We start from the raw sequence: 21,939 nt of genomic DNA, 5'->3' as shown, positions 1-21,939 counted from the left end.
AAGAAATGATTTTATTGACTTCATGGCAAAAAGAGAAGTTTATAACGACAATATAGCGTGTATAGTACTTGTATATAGCTTTTTGTTACCGAATCTTCGACCCAGGATACAACAAAGGACTTTCTCTGACGATTATTTTTATACGACTACAATATTTAATCATGTTTGATACCAAAACATATTCTGAATTTTGTTTAATTTTTTTCAATTACTATTTTTTTTGCATATAGGATGCGCTGGTACCAGGTTCTCCTTCGTATTTTCCCATACGCAGACGCTAGTTTAAGTTACACCTCACTATAACTAGCCTGAGTCATTGCCGGTGTCTCGAATCTCGATTGAAAACAATAATGCGTGCAGTTATTAATGTGTGAGTCTGAGTCGATGTTCAGATTTAGAAAGATGCAATTCCGACAAGGTTAGACTGAATTATAATTAAGAAGTCTAACCTGTCAGAGACGAATCATTTCACTGTAAATTAGAATAAAGAATCGATTTGGTCGAACCAAGTGCATGAAGGCGCAGTGTATTTGCAGCCTGATTTGTTTTTTCTTTTCTTACTTGTTGACATAGTGTCCGGGATCGCCTGATCTCATAGAAATCACTGATTTGTGAAATTATTGCGTGAGCAAGATGGAATAAATACATGGGCATTAAGAAAAGCCCGAGTCCAGATCTAATAAGTTTGAATAATTCAGCCACACATGGTTAGACTACGCCATAAGGCTGGTCATGACGGGAGTAACTTATATTAGTGTCATGCAGTTTAAGTTACTACCTTCATAGTGCAAAGCAACATAGTACTAGTGTCATATGTGGCTTCATTTATTAGCTTATAGACTCATTTTTTCTCAAAAAAATGCTATGTTACAGTAACATATTATGTTACTCTAAATATCTCTCTCCTCATTAACTATGTGACACATAAGCAAATTTGTTTTGAAAAACGCTATGTTACTAGCTAAGTTACTCCCATTATGATCAGCCTAATAAAAAAGGCTAACCATATACAAATCAGTTCATTTTTACAACATAATAAATATTGAAATTGATGGACATAAGTGCTTCAAGTGGCAATTTATGTGCAGCCTGACTTCTTGTTATATTCACCACTGGAATCGACGAATTTCCCAATTGCCACCTACACTCCTCGAGCAAAATATGCTTGTCCGCGGCCACATGGTGCTCGAGGAGGTGCACAAGGTTGAATTGGCTCACCGAGGAGGTGCTTCTGGCTTGAAACAAGCAAATTAAGCCGGTAAATAAATGGTTTGGAGTGTTCGAAGCGTTTATTAAGACAACCAATCCTTCTCCATTTTAAAACTTCAGTCATCTTTTGAGTGATAATTTACATAGATTACCAAGATGATGGAAATACCTTGGACATTTCTAGCTTTATTCACATCTATGATTACACTACAGAAAAATTATTATATGCATGTCAACTATCAAAAAATACTATACCCGCAAAAATAATAATATCAAAAATACTCTGCAAAGCCCCAAATATACTCAGCAACCTCTTGCCGAGTGTTGCACTTAGTGAAGATGCTCAGCTTACACCATGTGGGCTGGATATTCCTCTGTAAATAGCATTCTACAAGATCATGCTTAAATAGGGTCCCGCTACAAACATCATATTTTTTTTACCTTTTCGTGTTGTTTGCTCGACTGCATCCCTTGTAGTATATTGTAATGTTAAGTGGCTGCGCGTCACGGCATGATGGCTAGAGCCACGAGATTCCCCCCTTAATGTTAATATCATAGAGATAGATTACAGGTGGTGGTGGCAAGACGTACATGGAGGACCACGACGAGGAGAAGGTGTACCCAGGCGCGGGACGAGTAACTATAAGTTTGTGCAACGACGGAACTTCAGATTTTGGTGCCACGGCAACGTTTTCTGAAACGGACGCAACGGCAACGTTTTCTGAGATTGCCGCCACGGCAACATTTTTGAAATGGTTGCCACGGCAACAAAATATTGGCTGTCATGTCGCTTCAACTAGAGATTGAAGACGATCATGGAGAACCCCCGGCGTCCAGGGCTATACCATATCATGCTATTATGAATTGCCTGAGATGTTTATCCCTTTGTTGTTTGCACCCTTTGATTGCATGCAGTCAATTATTAGGCTGATTTCTCATAGTAAATATCAAGTTAAAATGTGCTCTCCCTAGTGTTGCAACCATCTATAACATGTAGCGTTCCAGAGTGGGTCATGTACACATGAACACAAACGGGACATGAGATGTAAGACGAGGATGGTCAGACCATGCTTGCAGATAGCACTCAATTGCCTTGAAGTTCTAGCAGAATCGTTCCGAGCTCGGAGCACGAAGCATCGAAAGATGAACAAGAGTCATATGTAGATATGATCGGAAAAAGTTTGCCCACCGGTCAAAATTCTCGTCATCTGTGATATCCACATCAATGACTGAGAACTAGGCGGGATCTTGAATCACTCATTATCAATTATGAGAGATACTGATTTGAGTGAGAACACTATTATGTATTAATTAAGTTTAATAACTAGTGCAAATTAATTATGAACAATGTCTATGTGTAGTTTGCATTATAGTTGTAGGATTATGGCTCACAGTTCCACCTTTGTTGTTGAAATTGATTGGATGTTATTTATCTGGTTGAAACTTTATGTTTGAGATGATTGTCCTCTAAAAGTGCCAAGAAGGATTTTGTCCTACTGCATATTTACAATACTCTGTTGCTGATACCATGGATGATGAGACTCGCGTCCTTCGATACAAAAGCTAGAATTGCATTACGATCTACTTGCTTCCGAGAAACCTGGACTTTAAAATGTTTGGGATAGTTATGTGATATTCTTGGAACTGAAAAATTGTTTTCAGAAACAAACAAAGACTAAAAGATATGCGATATCTAAAGAAGTGTTTCGTTTGCAATTTCTAGTGAAGCATTCAACTATGTTTAAGACCGAAATGCATAAGATCCAGAAGAGCACTAGTCATATCTTGACGGTAAGAACTTCTAGAGAAAGAACAAAACCGAACGATGTAATGAGGCTTACACGCCTAGGGAAGTTCAGGGCTCACGCTAATCTTAAAGTTGATGTTTCTTTTGAGAGTTAGAGAAATATTAAAGTAACACCATAAAAGTAAAAAAGGCATAAAGAAAAGAAGACAGGAATTTCCAGCTCAGGTATGAATGGCATACGAGTTATAGATGTAGAAACATTTGGTCAAGTAAAGTGTAGTTCTTGGAAAATATGATCAATTTGTTGATCACTAATTCTTCGGTATTGTGATTAAAAGGTTGATCGCAAGGATATCGACTCAATTGCATATTATTGCGAATGGATGCAAGAAACTTTGAACGGCCTAAATGACCCAACAAATAATAAGGTTAAAATATTTCCATCAGTGTATTTCCTCTATATTTATTATCATAAATTCATTTTAGAGTTTTTGTACACTATCCCATTGCATAGAAGTTGCAAGGAGGTTGTTCACGAGATAACAAAAGTTGTTCGATGTTATGAACAAAAGGCCATACTCCTATTGAGAATAGGATGTAAGTTATGAATATTGATGATAGGATTGAACATCCATAACACTGACGCAAATGTCGCAAGACTAAAAATACCACATATGTGTGTGGCACTGCATTTAGTCACATTGGAGAAACAAGCATGGAAAGATTCCATAGTGATGAATTTTGGAGTCATATGATTATGAATCATGTGACACTTGCAACATTCATCCAAATAGTGAAGTAAACTAAAATACCGTTAATGGGCCATAAAGAACGAGCAACAAAAATAATTGAAATATGCATATTGATGTATGTAGTCCAATAAGTGTTGTTGCAAGTAGTTGATTTATCTATCTTCAATTATGACTCAAGTAGCTATTTATATTTACTAACTGAGACATAAATTTGGATCTTTTGAAATGTTTCAAAAAGATTTTCAGAATGAAGTAGAAATTATTGTAACAAGAAAATTGTGTTTCTACAATTGAATTGCATAAAAGAATATTTGAGTTAAAAAATTAGCGATTGTTCCAATGAGCTATTAAATAATTTTATAGCTTGCACCTCCTAGAAACACCACTAAGGGTAGACTATTTTGAGTAGATGTAATCAAGCTATGTTTGACATGGTGAGATCAGAGATGACATTGATTGTTCCGCCAATATACTTTTAGAGTGATGCTTTAGAGACCATGGCTTTTTACACAGAAAAGAGTGCAATCAAAATTTTTGAAATAAGTGCTACTTTGTAGGTTATCCCAAATAGTTGGGTATTCCTCTATCACTACGCCAAGGCAAAGTGTTTTGCTAGAGAGTGCGGAAATTTTGAAGAAAATATTTTCTAGAAAAGGGTGAGTAGGAGGACATGCAATTCGGCGAGATTATAGAATCTTCGTGATCAAGTCAAAGAAAAGAAATGCTAGAAGTGGTTCTAAAATTTCTTACCGCGACTGTTATAGAAGCCTCTATATAGGATATAGGTTGGAAAATTCGTACATGCAGCTGAACTATATAGGTTGGAAAATTCGTACAGACCTTCAGGGTACGCAGACGAAATATTGTTGAAACAAACAACGAACCTATAATACACAGAGAAGCGTTGACTCCGGAATTGGCTATACACCAAAATAATCCGAGATAGTATCCATACAGATAATTCAAGTTTAGAACTTGATAGGCCCTCTGAAAGACTTGAAGTCTAAAGTGTAGTGATGGATCTATAAATTGACAAAGATAAAAATGCTTCATAGTGCTTGAATTGTTGCAAAAGTTTATGACAAGATCAAAGAATTGACTATGACGAGATTGTCTCATAATAGCAATACTTAAACTCAGTTTGGGTTAAACTAGAAATTATTAAATATTTCAATTATGAGATAAAATATGTTGATGTCAAAATGATTCCCATGAGATGGAAATAGAACCAAGGTTGCATATTTGATATGATCCGAGGTAATTTTGTCGATCCAGAGGATGCTAGTAAGTATGCAAACTTCAAGAGATCCTATAATGATCTGAAGCAAGCATAGTTGAGTTGGAATCTTCGTACTGATGAAATGGTCAAATAAATTGATTTCATCGAGTAAAGCGAAGATGCTTGTGTTTAAAAGAAAGTAAGTGGGAGCTTGATACTATTTCTAAACACTATATGTACATGACATATTATTGATTGCAAGTTATGTAAATTTCTTGACACAGATTAAGACTTTATTGAAACTAGTTTTTCAGTAAAATACTTAGGCAATGAATAGTCTTGGTATTAGACATACTGATCTATGGAGATAATAGTGTCTAATCAGACATAGCCAAAATGCATATTGACATAATACTAAAGTAGTTTAGTATGAAAAATGTCAATAAGAGTTTCTTGTCAATGTCACATGGAAGGAGTCAGTATCCTGAAATACTAATGAGCAAAATATGATTTCAACCACACATTGCATGGTATGTAAACAACCAGATATATCCAGTACTCCAAGTGAGTTGTAAGTAAAAGTTACTAGTATGATCAAATTGTTGATCATAGGACCACAATGAAAAGGTCATTAAGAATTAATGACATGTTTCTCACACACAGAGCAAATGAAGAGATTGTTGTAAGGAGTTACACCAATGAAGGCTCGTTGTAAGTAGTACATCGGTAAAATCTTCATATGTGCTCCAAGTGATTTTTTGATTTCAAACTAAAAGTGATTTATGATGGCACAGTAAGTTGGAATTGGTCCAAGAAAGTTACTGTGGTGAATTCTATAGTAGAAGGCTAAGTATATTATTGCTTTAGAAGCAAAAATGAAGGGTGATGAATCGAAAGTTCATTTATGAGCTTGATATGGTTTCTAGATGATTGTATCATTCGAATACTATTCTTAATAGTGGTTCCATAACTCAGTCTATGGAATCAAAGGTTCTACCAGTGATTCAATATATATACAAAGCCAGTTTCACACAAATTATGGATTCTTGTGAAAGCATGATAGATGATAAATGCAAATGATACATGCGGATCTGAAGTTGTCAGATTCATAGGATGAAGTCTATACCACAACTCCACAGGCAAAGCATGGACTGAAACCGGATTGCCATTGGTGTAAAAGTTAAAAGTGCTAACTAGATTATTGACTCTAGTGCAAGTGGGAGACTGTTGGAAATATTCGCTAGAGGCAATAATATTATATTATTATATTTCCATATTCATAGTTAAGAGTTTATATTCCAAACTATAACTGCTATGATCCTGGAATATGGGATTCTTTGGAAAACTCATATGCACATGTGGATTGTTAAAAGGAAACAATAGGTTCCCCGTCTCGCCTCTAAGACTGGCTCAAGTGTTCTTAGGTGATCACATTTTCTGGATCTTAGGATATCGCTAAGTGTAATGATAGTCCTAAAACAACATTGAGGGCATGACGTTAGAATAAGGATCATATATTGAATCGACCCAATACTTGTTTGTTATACTATGTGATTATATTGTCTGAAATAATCTGTTATAACAGGGAGTGTTAGCATGTGTTTTAGTTCCTCAGACCATGAGACTGTTTCGGTCACTTCCTACCGGATGGTGGGCTTTGGGGTTGCTCAAACGTCATCTGTAACAAGGTGATCATAATGACAACTTTCAGACACACCAAAACGTTTGACAAGTGACCAGATAGCTCGAGAGTGGGATTTGCTCCCCCGGTGATGGAGAGATATTTTACAGCCCTCTCGGTGTGACGACTTCAATCATCATCTGGCCAGAGACAGGTGACTAAGTCACGGGGATGTCGGAACACATCAACGAGAAAGAAGAACAAAACCGGTAATGGGATCAACAGTATAAAAAGCATGGTGATGACTCAAGAGCATACCAATGCACACCGGGTTTTGTAAAGTACCGCGAAGCAAAGGCAACATCACATGATAACCAAAGGTTCACTCGAATATCATTCGTGTAATCATAGGGACCGATATGGATGTCCATGGTTTCACTACCGATCATTGAACGAATGGGTTTCGTTCATGTTTATGTTTTACCAAAACTACAGGGTCACAAGCTTAAGGGAATCATGATCTGCTAAGTATTAGTGAAGCAAGAGTTATGAGAAAATATTCTCATAATAGTTCTGGGAATATATGAGATAGTTTCGAGAGAGTTCGAAAATAGTTTCGGATGTTTCCAGATATGTTCTGGTGCAAGGACACTTTGGCTGGGCCAAGGGATAAGGCCCATGAGGTCTAATATTAGTGCAAAAGGAGTTTTGTGAAGGGCAGGGGCTAGACGCCAGGGTCCTTGGCCTCTGGTCCTGGGCCAGGCGCAGGGTCCTTGGCGTTTTGTACTGGAATCTGAGGAGGACTCTTCCTTCTGTTCCAAACCGACTTTGGGGAGGCTCCCTCCCCAAGTTACGACCTTAGGGCTCAACAAAGGTACTGGAATCTGAAGGGCAGGGCTAGCCCCTAGAACATAGTTTTGAAGCCTCCTCAAGTTCTCTCTTGATCTAGTTCTCGTCTAGCTTGATCTAGACTAGATCTAGTTCTTGTTCTCTCTAATCCTCATAATAGAGAAGCCCTATGCGGTTCTCTTCTTCTCCCTCTAATTCTCCAGCAACGATTAGCTCTGGACGGTGAAGCGCTGCTGGATCGTGAAGCATGTACACTTGCAATCTGTGGAGAGGCCGTGCTTTCGGTCTTCCGTTCGAGGGTGGTTCGCGGCATCATCATCAACATTAGAGGGACTCCAAGTACGATCTACAACGATTCGTCTACTTCCGCTGCACGCCCAGAGTCGGTAATGATCATTGATCACAATCCGTTATGCATCTTCATATTGTTCCTGGGTGTGCATATGGCGATTTTTTGTTTTCTACTATGTTTCCCAACACATAATTATCACCCCAATCATGATCATTAGCACGACTGACATTCATATAACTTATATTAACATCACTCCAATCATGCTTTTCATTCAAAGAACCATCATGAATCATTTTATAAATTTCTTCTTTCATCACCACATAATAATTTTTAGATTCATAGTTTCTAAGAAAAACTTCATAAAGATAGTTAGGTGCACTCAACTCCATCCTTTCTTTCAAAGAACTTATCCTGATCGCATTTCCACTAGTGTTTGATTATCATAATTGCAATCTAGCAAGCAAATAGAAGGCACATGGAAACACAAGCAAAAATGGTGACACAACAAGTTTTTGGTATTTTAATTTTTTAGAGAAGTAGAGGGAGATGAGAACGAGAAGGAAAATAAAAAGGCAAATGGAAAAGAAAGTAAAACAAGCAAATTGATTAATGTGAGGGAAGGAACTTGGACTTGTCAGGTGAAGCCTCTCCGGCAACGGCGCCAGAAATTCTTTTGCTACTTGTGATAGGCATTGGGATTCCCTGTAGAAGAAGGGCGAAGTAGTGTAGTAGCAAAAAAGTATTTCCCTCAATTTAGAACCACGGTTTATCGAACCAATAGGAGGCACCACATGGACAAGATAAATGGTACCTGCACACACACAAACAAATGCTTGCACCTAATGGCAACAAACGGGTTGTCAATCCCCTCGTTCTCGCCAATTGCATGGATTAAATCTGGTCTGATAGATAGATACAATAAAAAAGGAAAATAAAAGTAATAAATTGCAACAACGTATTTTTAAGGTTTTAGTAAATATAAATTGAATGGACCCGGAGGCCATAGCGTTCCCTAGACGCATCTCTCTCATGAGCATGGCAACAATGGGTAAACAAATTGCTGTTGGGAAATTGACAGAATAGTGTGCAATTATGATGATTCTTTATGGCATGATTACTTTATAGGCATTACGTCTGAGACAAGTAGACCATTAAACTTACGGACACCTACTACTATTGATCCACCCCTCGACCTCTATCCAGCATGCATCTTAAGGTATTAAGTTCATAACAAACAGAGTAATGCTTGGAGCATGGTGACATAATGTAGACAAAGTATGACCTAATAATATATTCGAACCCCGTCGTTTTACCCTTAGTAGCAACAATACAATACATGCCTTGCAACTCCTCCTGTCACAAAGTAAGGACACCGCAAGATTGAACCTACTACCAAGCACCTCTCCCACTGAAGATAAGTCAATAAAATTGGCCAAAAGGGATAGATAGATCGGAACAAGGCTATAAAATCACATATAATAAATCTCATTATAGACTCAAATACTTTCAATGAATAATCTGATAATAAACCCACGATTCACCGTTTGTCAACAAACACACCACAAAAGTTTACATATGATTGATCTCAGATGAGATCATGGTATTGAAACACCAAGAGAGGGAGGGGGAGAGAGAGAGAGAGAGAGAGGGAGAGAGATCGATCTAGCTACTGCTATGGACCTGCAAGTAGGGCTAGAAAAAAAGCTCGAAGCTCGCGAGCTAAACGAGTAGCTCGTGACTTGGCTCGAATCGACTCAAACTCGAAGAATAACGAATCGAGCCGAGCTTTAGTTTAAGATCATTTATAGACCAAGTTAAACGAGCCAATCTCACGAGTACTTGTGTAACTCGTTAGGCTCGGTACAAAAGATCAGCCACTCCCAATACAAAAAAAATCAGTCACTCAGCACCCTATGTCCCAGGCGCACAACACAAGGCCTAGCCGTTGAAGGCCCAGCCATCTAGGAGACTCATGCGTTACAAGGAAATTACTATTGTTTAGTGATATATATGTTTAATATATACATAATCATTTCTATAATATTTGATGGTTTTATGTTCATATCTTTAACGAGTTTAACAAGCTAAACGAGCCAGCTCGCGAGTTATATGAGTCGAACCAATCTTGGAATTGAGCTCATTATAATAACGAGTCGAGTCGAGCTAGCTCGTTAATGAAACGAGCTCTAGCGAGTCGAGCCGAGTTGTCTCGACTCGGCTCGAATTCCAACCCTACCCGCAAGTCCAGTGGGAACTAATCACACATCTTTGGGAATGCAGCCACATCAATGAAGATAGCATTCCCAATGGTTTTCCCCTCTGGCAAGGTACCGGCGGAGGCCTAGAGATTCGATCGCGGAAGAATAGAGCCTTGCGGCGGCGTAAAAATTGTTTTGGGACTTGGTACAGAGGTTTTCTAGAAATATAGGAATTTATAGCACTGGAATGAGCGCAAACGGAGCCATTGTGGGACACAAGGCACCTGGGCACGCCCTACCCCTGCCTTGTCGCTCTGTCTTCTGTCGTATGGTCTCTTCCCGAAGCTTCTGGGGTCTCTTTTGGTCCAGAAAAAATCGTCAAAAAGTTTCATCATGTTTAGACTTCGTTTGGTATGGATTTTCTGGTAAATCAAAAACATGCAGAAAACAGGAACTGGCACTGGGCATTGAGTTAATAGGTTAGTTCCCAAAAAATGATATAAAATGTTATATAAAGCATACAAGATTGATAATATAATAGCATGAAACAATAAAAAATTATAGATACATTGGAGACGTATAAGCAATATAATGACACCATGCCATGTTTCATTCTTTTCAGCGCTATTTTCATGCTGTTTTGAATCAAAGAACATTTTGCCCCTTTCAATAGCTAGAAATTCATTTAAAGCTTTAAGACTAACAAACCAACACAAAAGGTGACAAAATTTGAGAATGACACTTTGAATGGTGGTGTATTAACATAAGATAGTTTGCAGGGGAAATGATGTAGAACAATTGAGTTATGTATCAAAGTCTATAGATTTCGTTCAAACTCCTCATAGTTCACTGGAGAGTGTTTAGCATGTACACGAACTGCATCCAGTTTTCCCCGTAACACTCTCAAATTTTTACCACACCCAGTAGCGGTCATATATTTACATCATGCCAAGTTTCATCCTTCTTAAACCTCATCTTCATGTTATTTTGAATTGTAGAGCATTTTGCTCTTTTTAATTGCTAGAAATTCATTTATACTTTAAAAATAACAAACCAACTAAAAACGTGTCCAAATTTGGGAATAGTTCTTGAATGTTGTGTATTAAACATAAAAAAAAGTTTCAAGGGGAAATGAAGTAAAAAAACCGAGTTATGTAACAAAGTCCATGGCATCTGTTCGAAACACTGATACTTAGTCGGAGAGTGTTCAGTTTGTACACGAAGTGCATCCAGTTTTTCCTGTAGCACTCTTAAATTTTTACCACACCCGAAAGGGTCAAATAATGACAACACACCAAGTCTAATCTTTTTCAGAGCTAATTTGCATGTTATTTTGAATCAAATAACATTTTGCCTTTTTAATGGATTGAAATTCAATTAGTGTTTTAAAAATAGTAAACCAATCCACAAAATGGCAAAGATTCATTTGTCTCAAATTTGAGTATGGCACTTTTAAATGGTGTATATTAAACATAAAAGAAGTTTGAAAGGAAATGCTATAAATGATTTAGTGATATGGAAGTCCACTATTTCTGTTCGAAACTATGATACTTCGTGGGAGAACGTTTTAGTTTCTACACAAAGTGCATCATGTTTTTCTTGTAACACTCATAAATTTTGACCACACCCTACGGGGGTCATATAATGTGACAATGCAAAGTTTCATCCTTTTCATACCTCATTTACATGTTTTTTTTTCAATCGAAGAGCAGTTTCTCATGTTAATGGCTAGAAATTAATTTAGTTCTTAATATTAAACGAACCCACAAAATGATAATGATACAGATGGCTCGAGTAACATACTAAATTCAACTCCGCAAAACAATAGGAACAAAAATCTACCCATTGAATAATAGAGCACTAGGATCACAAAAATATAGCAAAAAGAAAAACAGTGGTCTGGGGCAGGAAATACCCGCCATTAGTGTGGCACAACTCTGGTTGGCATTACCCCGCGCCCGCCAGTTGATCTTATTCGCTATGGCTCGAGAGTCAAGACCTTCCATGCATGTCAATGATGGGGTCCACAACATGGGCAACATGCGAATTAATCTCCAACCAATTTGATTTCAATTTTCCCCAAATCCCTATCGTCGACACCGTCGCGCCGGCCATTCTCCCAACCTGCCATCGCGCACATGCATCTCTTGCCATGATACCAAGGTTTGCTTCACCTACTACCTTCCTCCTATCTGCAGGTAGTTAGCTTCGATTTTATTCACTTCTTATCGGTAGTTATCTTCAATTTGGTTCATGTACTGCCATGGTACCCCCCCTACGATTTGCTTAGGACTAAAGTAAATTTGGTTAGCCATGAGGCCCACTTTGATTTATTAGATATGGTTAACTAGTTTGTTGTTTGGTTTGTTTGGCAAAGTGCGTATAGTTGATAAATGATTGAGTTAATATGTAGGTATAGTACATTCCACGTTGCTTACTTACATTCTATTTTCAAGGGATACACTAGCTTGGCCTCAAAATGGAAAAAAGTCGTTAATTTGACCATTTGAAGAAATACTGTAGGCATTCAAAATTCTTCACTGTTCAAAATTTACAGGGATTCAATAATGAGGACCAACGTTTTGGTGAAACGTTGATTAATTTTGGCTTCACCGGATTTCTAGGTCCGCTAGTCACCTGCTTGTTTAAGCTGAGGGTAATTTTGTCACTATGCAACCGTTGTATCTGGGTCCAACCCTCTGAAGACTAAACCTATGGGCACCTCATGTCCGGCCTACTCTCTTTCTCGCAATCGCGGCATGCGAGAACTTTGGAGTAGCGATAGGCCAACCTTGCCTGCCTTTTTCGCAGACACTTCCTCATGACTGGATGGTTATTCCATCGAATTGTGGATGATATGAAAGCCAATGAACTGCTTTTCTAGCAAAAATAAATGATGCCGGTATGGTGGGTTTTTCTTGTTTCCAGAAGCTATTCGTGGTACTTGGGATGATTGCATATGGCACTCCTATAGATATGACAAATAAAGTATTCGATCATGTTGTGGTTAGGGTATATAGAAAGCGATATCTGTGAGCATCCAATCCCGAGAACATGATGATGCTTCTAGCAATTCATGCCGTAAGAGGCTAGCCTTGAATGCTTGGCAGTGTTGGCTTTGTGCACTTAAGGTGGAAGAATAGCCCGTGCCAATCCATCGGCATTGACATGATCCAACAATTATTTTGGAAGCGGTTGCCTCGGAGGATTTGTGATTTGGGATTGCTACTTTGGGTTGGCTCATCAATGTCTTGAAGAGGTCTTATATGTTTGCTAGGCTAGCAGGTGGTACTTCACCATGCAACCTCATAGCGAATGGCCATCAGTATGACCAAGACTACTATCTAGTCGGTAGCATATATCTCTGTTAGTCAACATTTGTGAAGTCAATTTCTAATCCCTAGACCAGGAAACTTAAGCATCTCCTCATGATGCAAAAAGTGTCGAGGAGGAATGTTGTGACAACCATCATGACATGTGTTATCCACATTACATGATTATCAAGGATGAGAGGGATATGCTAAACCTAGGCATTGATCGGTTTGTGTGTGAGCAGGGCTTTGCAAAGCCCGATCTAAAATCCCAAGCCCAAGCATGACTCTGCCCGGCCCCATGGCCCCAAAATGTCTACTTTTTTATTTTAAAATATTAATAAAAACCTATTTTGGGATTATATTATCATACTCCCTCCATTCCACAGTGTAGTGCACCCGCGCTTCCCGAGATCTAAGTTTGACCATAAATTTAACCAATCAGACCTACTGTGGCGGGAGTAAAAATTATACCACTGAATTCATATTTTCGATTTGAATTCAGTGGTATAATTTTTGCTCCCGCCGCAGTCGGTCTCGTTGGTTAAATGTACGGTCAAACTTAGATCTTAGAAAGCGCGGACGCATTACATTGTGGAATGGAGAGAGTATTATCTATTTTTTGATATATCCCAAAAACATGTTTTTCCGGCCTTTTCTGGGCTATCGGCTGGGCTACAGGCGGGAATCTTAGGCTCGAGCCTGGCCCGAGTGTCGGGCTTCGGGCAAGGCCTGCCAGTCCGGGCCACCGAGGCCCAAGTTTAGGATATGCCAAGCCCCATGCAGTACGAAAATGTTTCCACAATCGTCAAGCTTCGGTGTCACGGAAACTACGTTCGAGCATTTCTTGAGGTGTACTGGATGATTAAAGATGCGGTCTCCCATCATTAGCTAAGGAGGGTCTTATTGAGCATCATTGACAGCTAGCTGAGAGATAGTGTTTTCAATTTCTTTAAAGTTTGTTTAATTTTACTAGAACAATTAGTTTCACTGGATTCATTGCTGCATTGTTTGTTGTATTCGGATTAAAAGTTGGTAACTATATTTGTTGAACTATTGAATTGTTTGATCTAAATTGAGTAGTGGAGTAAACAAAAGAAAACATAACTTTACCCAGAAGCTTAACAGCCTGTACAAAGTTATGGAACGCTTTCTACATGTGTTATGTAAGCTGCGAACATAACACAAGCTTAGCCCGCGTTTTCTGTTTATATAACGAGCACTTCCTAAGAAGTTAATAGTAAATCTAACCACTACGTAATCAAATCAAGGGCTCAGATCTATTATGAACTCTTAACTCTCATGTGAAAAGGGGAGGTAAGAGGGAGCATGCTAAAATTTGCCATATATAACTCACTCGTTCCCTTACTCCCCACACACCTCCTCCACTATCTCCACTCTCAGAGCAAACCATTGTCCCGGAGGAAACAAACAGATCAGAGCAGAGTCGTTGGCGGCGATGGCACTCAAGGTCTCCTTCCCCGGTGAGCTCGCCGGCGCTGCCATTCTCGAGTCCCCCAGGAGTGGAGCTTTCCGCCACCTCCGTCAAGGTTGGGTCCTTTGCCGGTCTAATTTTCCTTCCTTGTTTCTGGGATGGGCATGTTAATTTTCAGGTTACCTTCCATGCGGGCTTCCTGTACTCCAGTTCTTTCTTGCTAATCTCCTCCCATTTTGGTTGATTCCATCTGTTTTTTTGTTTACTCCATGTGGTAGAGTTGTATGGCGCGTTTAGGTAATTACTCGTCAGTTCCGAGGTGACTGTATTTGTATGTCATGTAGTGCTCCTACTACCTAGAAATACAGTTTTAAATTCCACTATGCAAAGGTGGTGTGGTGAGGATGCTGCTGGTGATGTAAATCTATACAAAAATGTCATCTCCTGTCAGATGATATTTTCATGTGCCATGTTCGTTTTCGCGGTTCAAGATTTGAGAATATACATAGTTAATATGGTCTGTCAGTGTCGACACAAAAATATAGTATGTCAGTGTCAGCCACTAAAACAAAGATAGTCTGTCAGTATATAGATTTTATTTGTGCGGGTTGTCGGTGTAAAGTTGCATTCTTTTACTTTCATGAGGCCTAAGAGCATGGTAGTATAACGAGTAACCGGCTATATAAAGTTCCCCTTCAATTATAGCCAACCTAATAATCAGCAGCTTAGCCCGGCCCTGGGCTACCTGGCCGCGGAGAGTTTTTTCTTTGTTGACTGTAGCTACAGTACCTATGTGCATAGCATACAAGGCTGCCCAGGGCCCTACGTAGATGCTGGTACAGTACTACTAATAATCAACGTGTATAGTAGCTAGTTACTTGGAAGTATTGTTTTTATAATACATGATCCACCATACGCTCTCATAATATATCTTGAAGGCCGTGCTGCAACTTTACAACCGGATTCCATTCTCTTTTATCCAAAAAAGGAAGCCCGGTGCATGTAGCTTCAGCTTACGCAGGGTCCGACCAGTTTGGATTTATAGTACGCAGTCTTTTCCTATATTTCTGCAAGAGGCAGTTTTCAGATTCTCTCTTATCCTAGATAGCAAAAATATAATACTTTAATCCTTGCAGCATGCTTACATCACCTTATTATACTTGCTCTAACTGTTTGGTGAGGACGTCTTTCAAAAGGCAGGGTTTCCCTATGAAAAGAACTTGGGATGACTTCATTTCCTGGACAAAAGCCATGAAATTTCTGAAATGGATGCAACCGACTTTTTTCCTGACAGTTGGCAGTACTACCTCTTTCGCAGCCAACAATCTAGAATTTTTTTTAATTTTTTTGAAAAAAGAGGGGGTGGGGTGTGTGTGTGTGGGGGGGGGGGGGGGGGGGGGGGGGTGGGTGGGGATCCTCCTCCAACTGAATTTGTCGTAAAAAGGGGCCAAACGACCTAGCCAAACAACACCGCTGGGGCACCATCGGAGCACACTGAGCCTACCAACAATATCATTTGTTCCTGCCAAGAATATATGGTGCGGTGCGTGGATTCAATTCCAGCTCCTACTTTCTAGTGACATGATATTATTATTCAGAGGATCTTAAACTGCTCTGCTTACTGTTGGGCTAATTAATTGCTTGGTTGGTGCACTGCACATGTACTGGGTGGGAGTTCACATGAATGAGGAAACAGCAAATGTAACCACCCATAACATAAATGGTCAACATAGATAGAGTGCAATTATTCAGGGCTTCAATTTATAAAGTTTATTTAGCATAGAGCAGAAAGATTTTTTGCCATGTAGTGACCTAATTCTAGTGAAACTTTGGTTAGTGGTGTTGCTTTGTCATTTTACATTAACATGACTTCTGCTTATTTCAGCCGTGGACTTCACGTTCCGAAAGAGGGACAAAAGAGCAGCCTTCCTTAGAATGACATGCTGTTCTATGCAGCAGGGCCCTTTGCCCGCCTGGCCTGGCCGAGCTGTCGCAGAACCTGAGAGGAGGTCATGGGATAGCCCAAAGCCCATCTCAATCATAGGCTCAACTGGTTCCGTAGGAACACAGGTACAATGATCTAATCTTGTGAAAAGACTTATGAAAGTTTGCAAATGTACCATGTTCAGATAGTATTCATTTTCGAGTTTTTCTTGAGCTTGGTGCATCTATTTGGGCGATGTGTTAACTTTAGTTAGCAAATACTTGACATGTTCATCTGTTGGTAGTTAACAGTTTCTTCCTTTTTGTTTGTGTAACTAAAAGACGTTGGCCATAGTTGCGGAGAATCCTGATAAGTTCCGAGTTGTTGCTCTTGCTGCTGGCTCCAATGTGACTCTTCTCGCTGATCAGGTACAATGATATAATCTTGTGGGTATATGTTATTCCCCCTTCTTTCAAATTCATATTGTGTGCATGTACTGTTATTAATTAGATGAAAGTCACCACCGATTTTAACAGGTGAAAATGTTCAAACCAAATCTGGTCGCAATAGGAAATGAGTCGTTACTTAATGAGCTAAAGGAAGCATTAGCTGACTGTGAATACATGCCGGAAATTATTCCCGGGGAGCAGGGTGTCATAGAGGTAAGAAGACATTTCTTCTCTGATCTTATTCCCCTAAGGAATCAATGGTTTGCACTGAATCTCACAGATATTTGACACTTCAATAATAGGTCGCCCGCCACCCGGATGCAGTTACAGTAGTTACCGGCATAGTAGGGTGTGCAGGCCTGGAGGTAATCTAGATTCCCTATCTTACATATTTTCCTCAGTGCCTTCTTTTTAGTAGTTTCAAGGCTTAAAGAAAATTGGTAGGCCCATCATGCCTCAGTGGTGCTACTTTCAGACTCTGCTCCAGTTTAGATGGATCTTAGTAAATTATATGTAGCCAAATAAAATTATGTATGCTTGCCGAAGTTACTATGAAGGGCATCTAACATATGCATTCATTCTAGAACAACTTAGCTTACTGAGTGCACTGTATTTTGCTTGTGTATGTCAGCCTACAGTTGCAGCAATTGAAGCTGGGAAAGATATTGCACTGGCAAATAAAGAGACACTCATCGCAGGTGGTCCTTTCGTGCTTCCACTTGCGCACAAGCACAATGTGAAAATACTTCCGGCTGATTCTGAACACTCTGCAATATTTCAGGTGCATACCATTAATAAAATAATTACTTCTTCTGCAGTTATATTTTTCACCATGATGTAAGGTTGTGGTAGTTTTGTTAAGTGGATCGAAACAAACTTGTCGGCGAGATTTATGCTGCTATGGTTTAAGTTTGTTAACATTTTGAATTTAAGTCTGCTGCTCCTATCCTCTAGTGTATACAAGGCTTGTCTGAAGGATCACTTCGTCGAGTTATTCTGACTGCCTCTGGTGGTGCTTTCAGGTAAGTCCGGTAACATGTGCATAATACATGTTTTACTTCCGGAAGCATTATACTCCATCTTATATCACTTGATGATGGCAGGGACTGGCCAATTGAGAGGCTGAAAGATGTACAAGTTGCTGATGCTTTGAAGCACCCAAACTGGAAAATGGGGAAGAAAATCACAGTAGATTCTGCTACTTTGTTCAACAAGGTCCTTAGAAACTCCACTTTATGTTAAATTTACCTGTTTTCTGTTTAATTATTATAGCTTCAAATCGATTCTTGCAGGGTTTAGAAGTTATTGAGGCACATTATTTGTTTGGTGTTGAATATGATAACATTGAGATTATGATTCACCCGCAGTCTATCATACACTCTATGATTGAAACAAAGGTGAGCCCTACAACACAGTCATCATATATTTTCTTCTAAGAGGCATATATTCTTAAGGACATTGTGCACACATCATCCTGATACGGTGCATATTGTTTATCTCGCTTGCTCTATTAGTACCGTTAGCGCACGGGACTAGTAGAATTGGAGGTTTATGTCCTTTCAGGTCCTTGAGACTGATATGCTAAATTGTTTCTACAAGAATTTACATATGGCTTAATGTGGGCTTCAAGTATTCATGAACTTCTATTATTTCCTCAGGATTCATCTGTCCTTGCTCAGCTGGGAAGGACAGACATGCGGCTACCTATCCTATACACCTTATCTTGGCCAGAAAGGGTCTATTGCTCTGAGATCACCTGGCCCCGGCTAGATCTTTGCGAGTATAAGCACCGTCCTAGCTCCACAATTTTTTTCAAAAATATCCACTTACTTTCTTGGCTAATTGCAGTTGTATAATGCAGGCTGGGCTCGCTAACATTCAAAGCTGTCGACAACGTGAAATACCCATCGGTTGATCTCGCATATGCAGCAGGGCGAGCCGGGGGCACCATGCCGGGAGTTCTGAGTGCCGCTAATGAGAAGGCCGTGGAGCTGTTCATCAACGAAAAGTAAGATTCTTTTCTCTTTTAGATAAATCATTGCATAGTGGATGCTATTGTTATGATTTTGTTTCGGCGTGTCTTTTCTGCTGATAGCAGCATCACAATAAAAAATCTCTTTGGTGTCAACCAAAGTTCATGAAAATTCTTTGGGTGTTCTGACTTGAAAGGAGAATGTATGTCCTGAAAGCTAATATTCTCAGGCACTTTGAACCATAACCTATACATATGAGACGGGTTATAAAAACTCCACGGAATCTAGTTTATTTCGCAACGTATTAACATAGTGTAGGCTAAGTTTGGCCTACCTACTGTTGAATATTTGTTGCAATATGAACTGTTATACGGACATGGACATAAAACCACCAAGTCCTCATCTATCTCCTATGTTGTTATTTGCAGGATCAGCTACCTGGACATCTTCAAGGTGGTAGAGATGACATGCAATGCACACCGCAACGAGCTGGTGACAAGCCCGTCCCTCGAGGAGATCATACATTACGACCAGTGGGCAAGGAAGTTCAGCGCCACCCTACAGCCATCGTCATCTAGGCGGAGCATTGTGCTCGCATAAGGCCGCATTTGGGGGGCGCAACTTTTTTTTATGTATTTTGGTATCTATCTATATATTATAATATTAAGACGATAGAAAACAAACGGCTGAGATTCAACAGTATAAAGTTAAGATATTGCACGATTAACATTTATCAAATAGGAACTCCTGTTACGTAAGTCTAATTGGCTAAAGAAACCAACTAAAAAAAGTGGCTACAAATAATTTGATCGGCCAATTGTTGGATCCAGATGTGAGCTTTAAGGTAAGCCAAAACAAATTAGCTAACGCTAAGAGACCTACATAGACACGAATTCATTCGTACCGATTTGATTAGTACTCGGACTATTCAATCAAATTGCATAAAATAGGTAAACTAGCAAAATGGCCCGTGTGTTGCAACGGCAAAAAATCAAAATCAAAATCTCCAATGGCCATGACCACATTGTGCTGCATCACCGACATACACTATCACTCTAATTTCCGTGAAATCGTGAACAATTTCTGAAAATCACAAACATTTGTTTAAACTCGTGAAAATAGCTGAAATCGTGAATATTTTTCAATTTCATGAACATTTTTCCATATTTTCCAACACTTTCTAAAATCATAAAAAAATAATTGGATTCATGAACATTTTATACTATTTGTAAACATTTATTTTAAAATTGTGAACATTTTTAAAACATTTTTCCTGAATAGACGAACATTTCTAGAATCGACGAACATTTTCCTGAAAATTGTTCGAACAATTTTTTTAATTCACGAACATTTTTTGATTTAATGAATATTTTTTGAAATGCATGATCTTTTTTGAAATGCGCGAACGTTTTATGAATAAATAACTTATTTTATAAGTCACGAACAGTTTTTGAATTTTTCAGGATATTTTACAATTCATGAATATTTTTTCAATTAGCTACTTTTTTAATTTCATTCAGAAAATTTAATGTACAAATTGTTTGAAAACATCACGAATATTTTCTTATTTCTCGAATATCTTTTAAAAATTTGCGAACATTTTTTAAAAATAAAAAGTATTTTCTGAATCCACAAATATTTATGAATTATTAAACATATTTTTTAATTTTTGAAATATTTTGAAGTCCCAAATTAATTAAATTACAAAAAAAGAAGAAAAAGGAAAATAAAAAATGGAACTTAAAAGACAAGCCGCTCGGACATGGCCAGCCCAAACAAACGTGTTGTGTCTTCTCCCAACATGCAGAGCGCAGTATAGATGGTTTCTACTGCATGGGCTGGCCGAGGCGGGAGTCCCATGTGCGAATAGTTTTTTTATCACTTATAGGTGGCATCGGTGGGTAATATTTTACAATTTTTGGGGGCAATTTCGGTGATGTACCATCAGAAGCAATAGCCCCTTTATTATTACTAGTAAATACTCATGTGCATTGCAACAGAAAAAAAGTATCAGATTATGCAGATGTGGCAGAGATGAAAAAAACTGAGTCAAGATGAGATAAGGACTTTTCAAATGTCATTTCACAAACTATATCTAAATGATGTCAAAATGAGATAAGGGACTACTAAAAAAACTAGCATTAACGACAATTGCCCGAAAATGCTTGGTCGTTAATTTGAGTCCCGCAGGTAAATCAGCCTACCTAATACCCACCTGTAGCTAACTATGCGGTTCTGACCTTTGTTTGCACGTACATGCACCCAAATTCGGTTTTGTAGCACACGCATATCCAACCTTTTCCACATATTTTTAATGCTCGATTAAAAATGAGTGGGACGGCTGAATATTGGTGGCACAAAGTATTGGCAATTTCAGTAGGATACCTCTGTAACAGAAAAAAAAAAGTAATCTATAATATCCCATCCACTGCGCCGCTTTCTTCTGTCCTTTCTGTTCAATCGGCGACACCTCCAGATCGCATCTCCCTTCTCTTCTCCTCTGCCTATCAGTGCTGCATCCTACACCTCGCCGGTCGCCTCGACCCCGACGCGTCCGCGCTGCTGCGTGCATGTCACCGGTCGCCTCGACCCAGATGCCCTGCTACCTGCAAGTAGCCAGGCGCCTCGACCCGTCGCGTCCGCTCTACAGCCGAGCCGACACTTTGCCAGTCGCCTCGACCCCGACGTGTCCCCGCTGCTGCCTGCAAGTCGCCGGTCGCCTCCGCACTGTCACCTGCACATCGCCGGTTGCCTAGACCCCAGTGCGCCCGAGCTACCTCCTACATATCGCCATTCGCCAACACGATTCTGTTGTACAGTACGTTGGTTGGTTTCTCCTTCCTCTGTTTTGTTGGTCCTTCATGTACACAGAACAGTGGGGTGGCTATACTTTACGAAGGGGATCATGATAATACAGTAGTACAATATTATGGCATATTGAGAGAGATAGACGAGCTGCA

The 21,939-nt window shown here is 39.2% G+C and overlaps 1 protein-coding gene across 1 annotated transcript; it reads left to right on the top strand.

Annotated features, from left to right (window-relative positions):
* Positions 1-14,561: 14,561 nt before the first annotated feature.
* LOC109732441 (1-deoxy-D-xylulose 5-phosphate reductoisomerase, chloroplastic) lies at positions 14,562-19,706 on the top strand. Its single transcript, XM_020291619.4, has 12 exons — positions 14,562-14,748; positions 16,519-16,703; positions 16,899-16,985; positions 17,094-17,219; positions 17,309-17,371; positions 17,638-17,787; positions 17,961-18,028; positions 18,110-18,221; positions 18,299-18,403; positions 18,665-18,786; positions 18,868-19,014; positions 19,408-19,706. The coding sequence occupies exons 1-12, from the start codon at positions 14,658-14,660 to the stop codon at positions 19,577-19,579; spliced, it is 1,428 nt and encodes a 475-aa protein (XP_020147208.3). The 5' UTR covers positions 14,562-14,657; the 3' UTR covers positions 19,580-19,706.
* The last annotated feature ends 2,233 nt before the right edge of the window (positions 19,707-21,939 follow it).

This window comes from Aegilops tauschii, chromosome 7 (assembly GCF_002575655.3).
Source record: "Aegilops tauschii subsp. strangulata cultivar AL8/78 chromosome 7, Aet v6.0, whole genome shotgun sequence".
Taxonomy (NCBI): Eukaryota; Viridiplantae; Streptophyta; class Magnoliopsida; order Poales; family Poaceae; genus Aegilops; species Aegilops tauschii.
The sequence above is the reverse complement of the archived record's forward strand: the minus strand, read 5'-3'. Positions and strand labels throughout refer to the sequence as shown.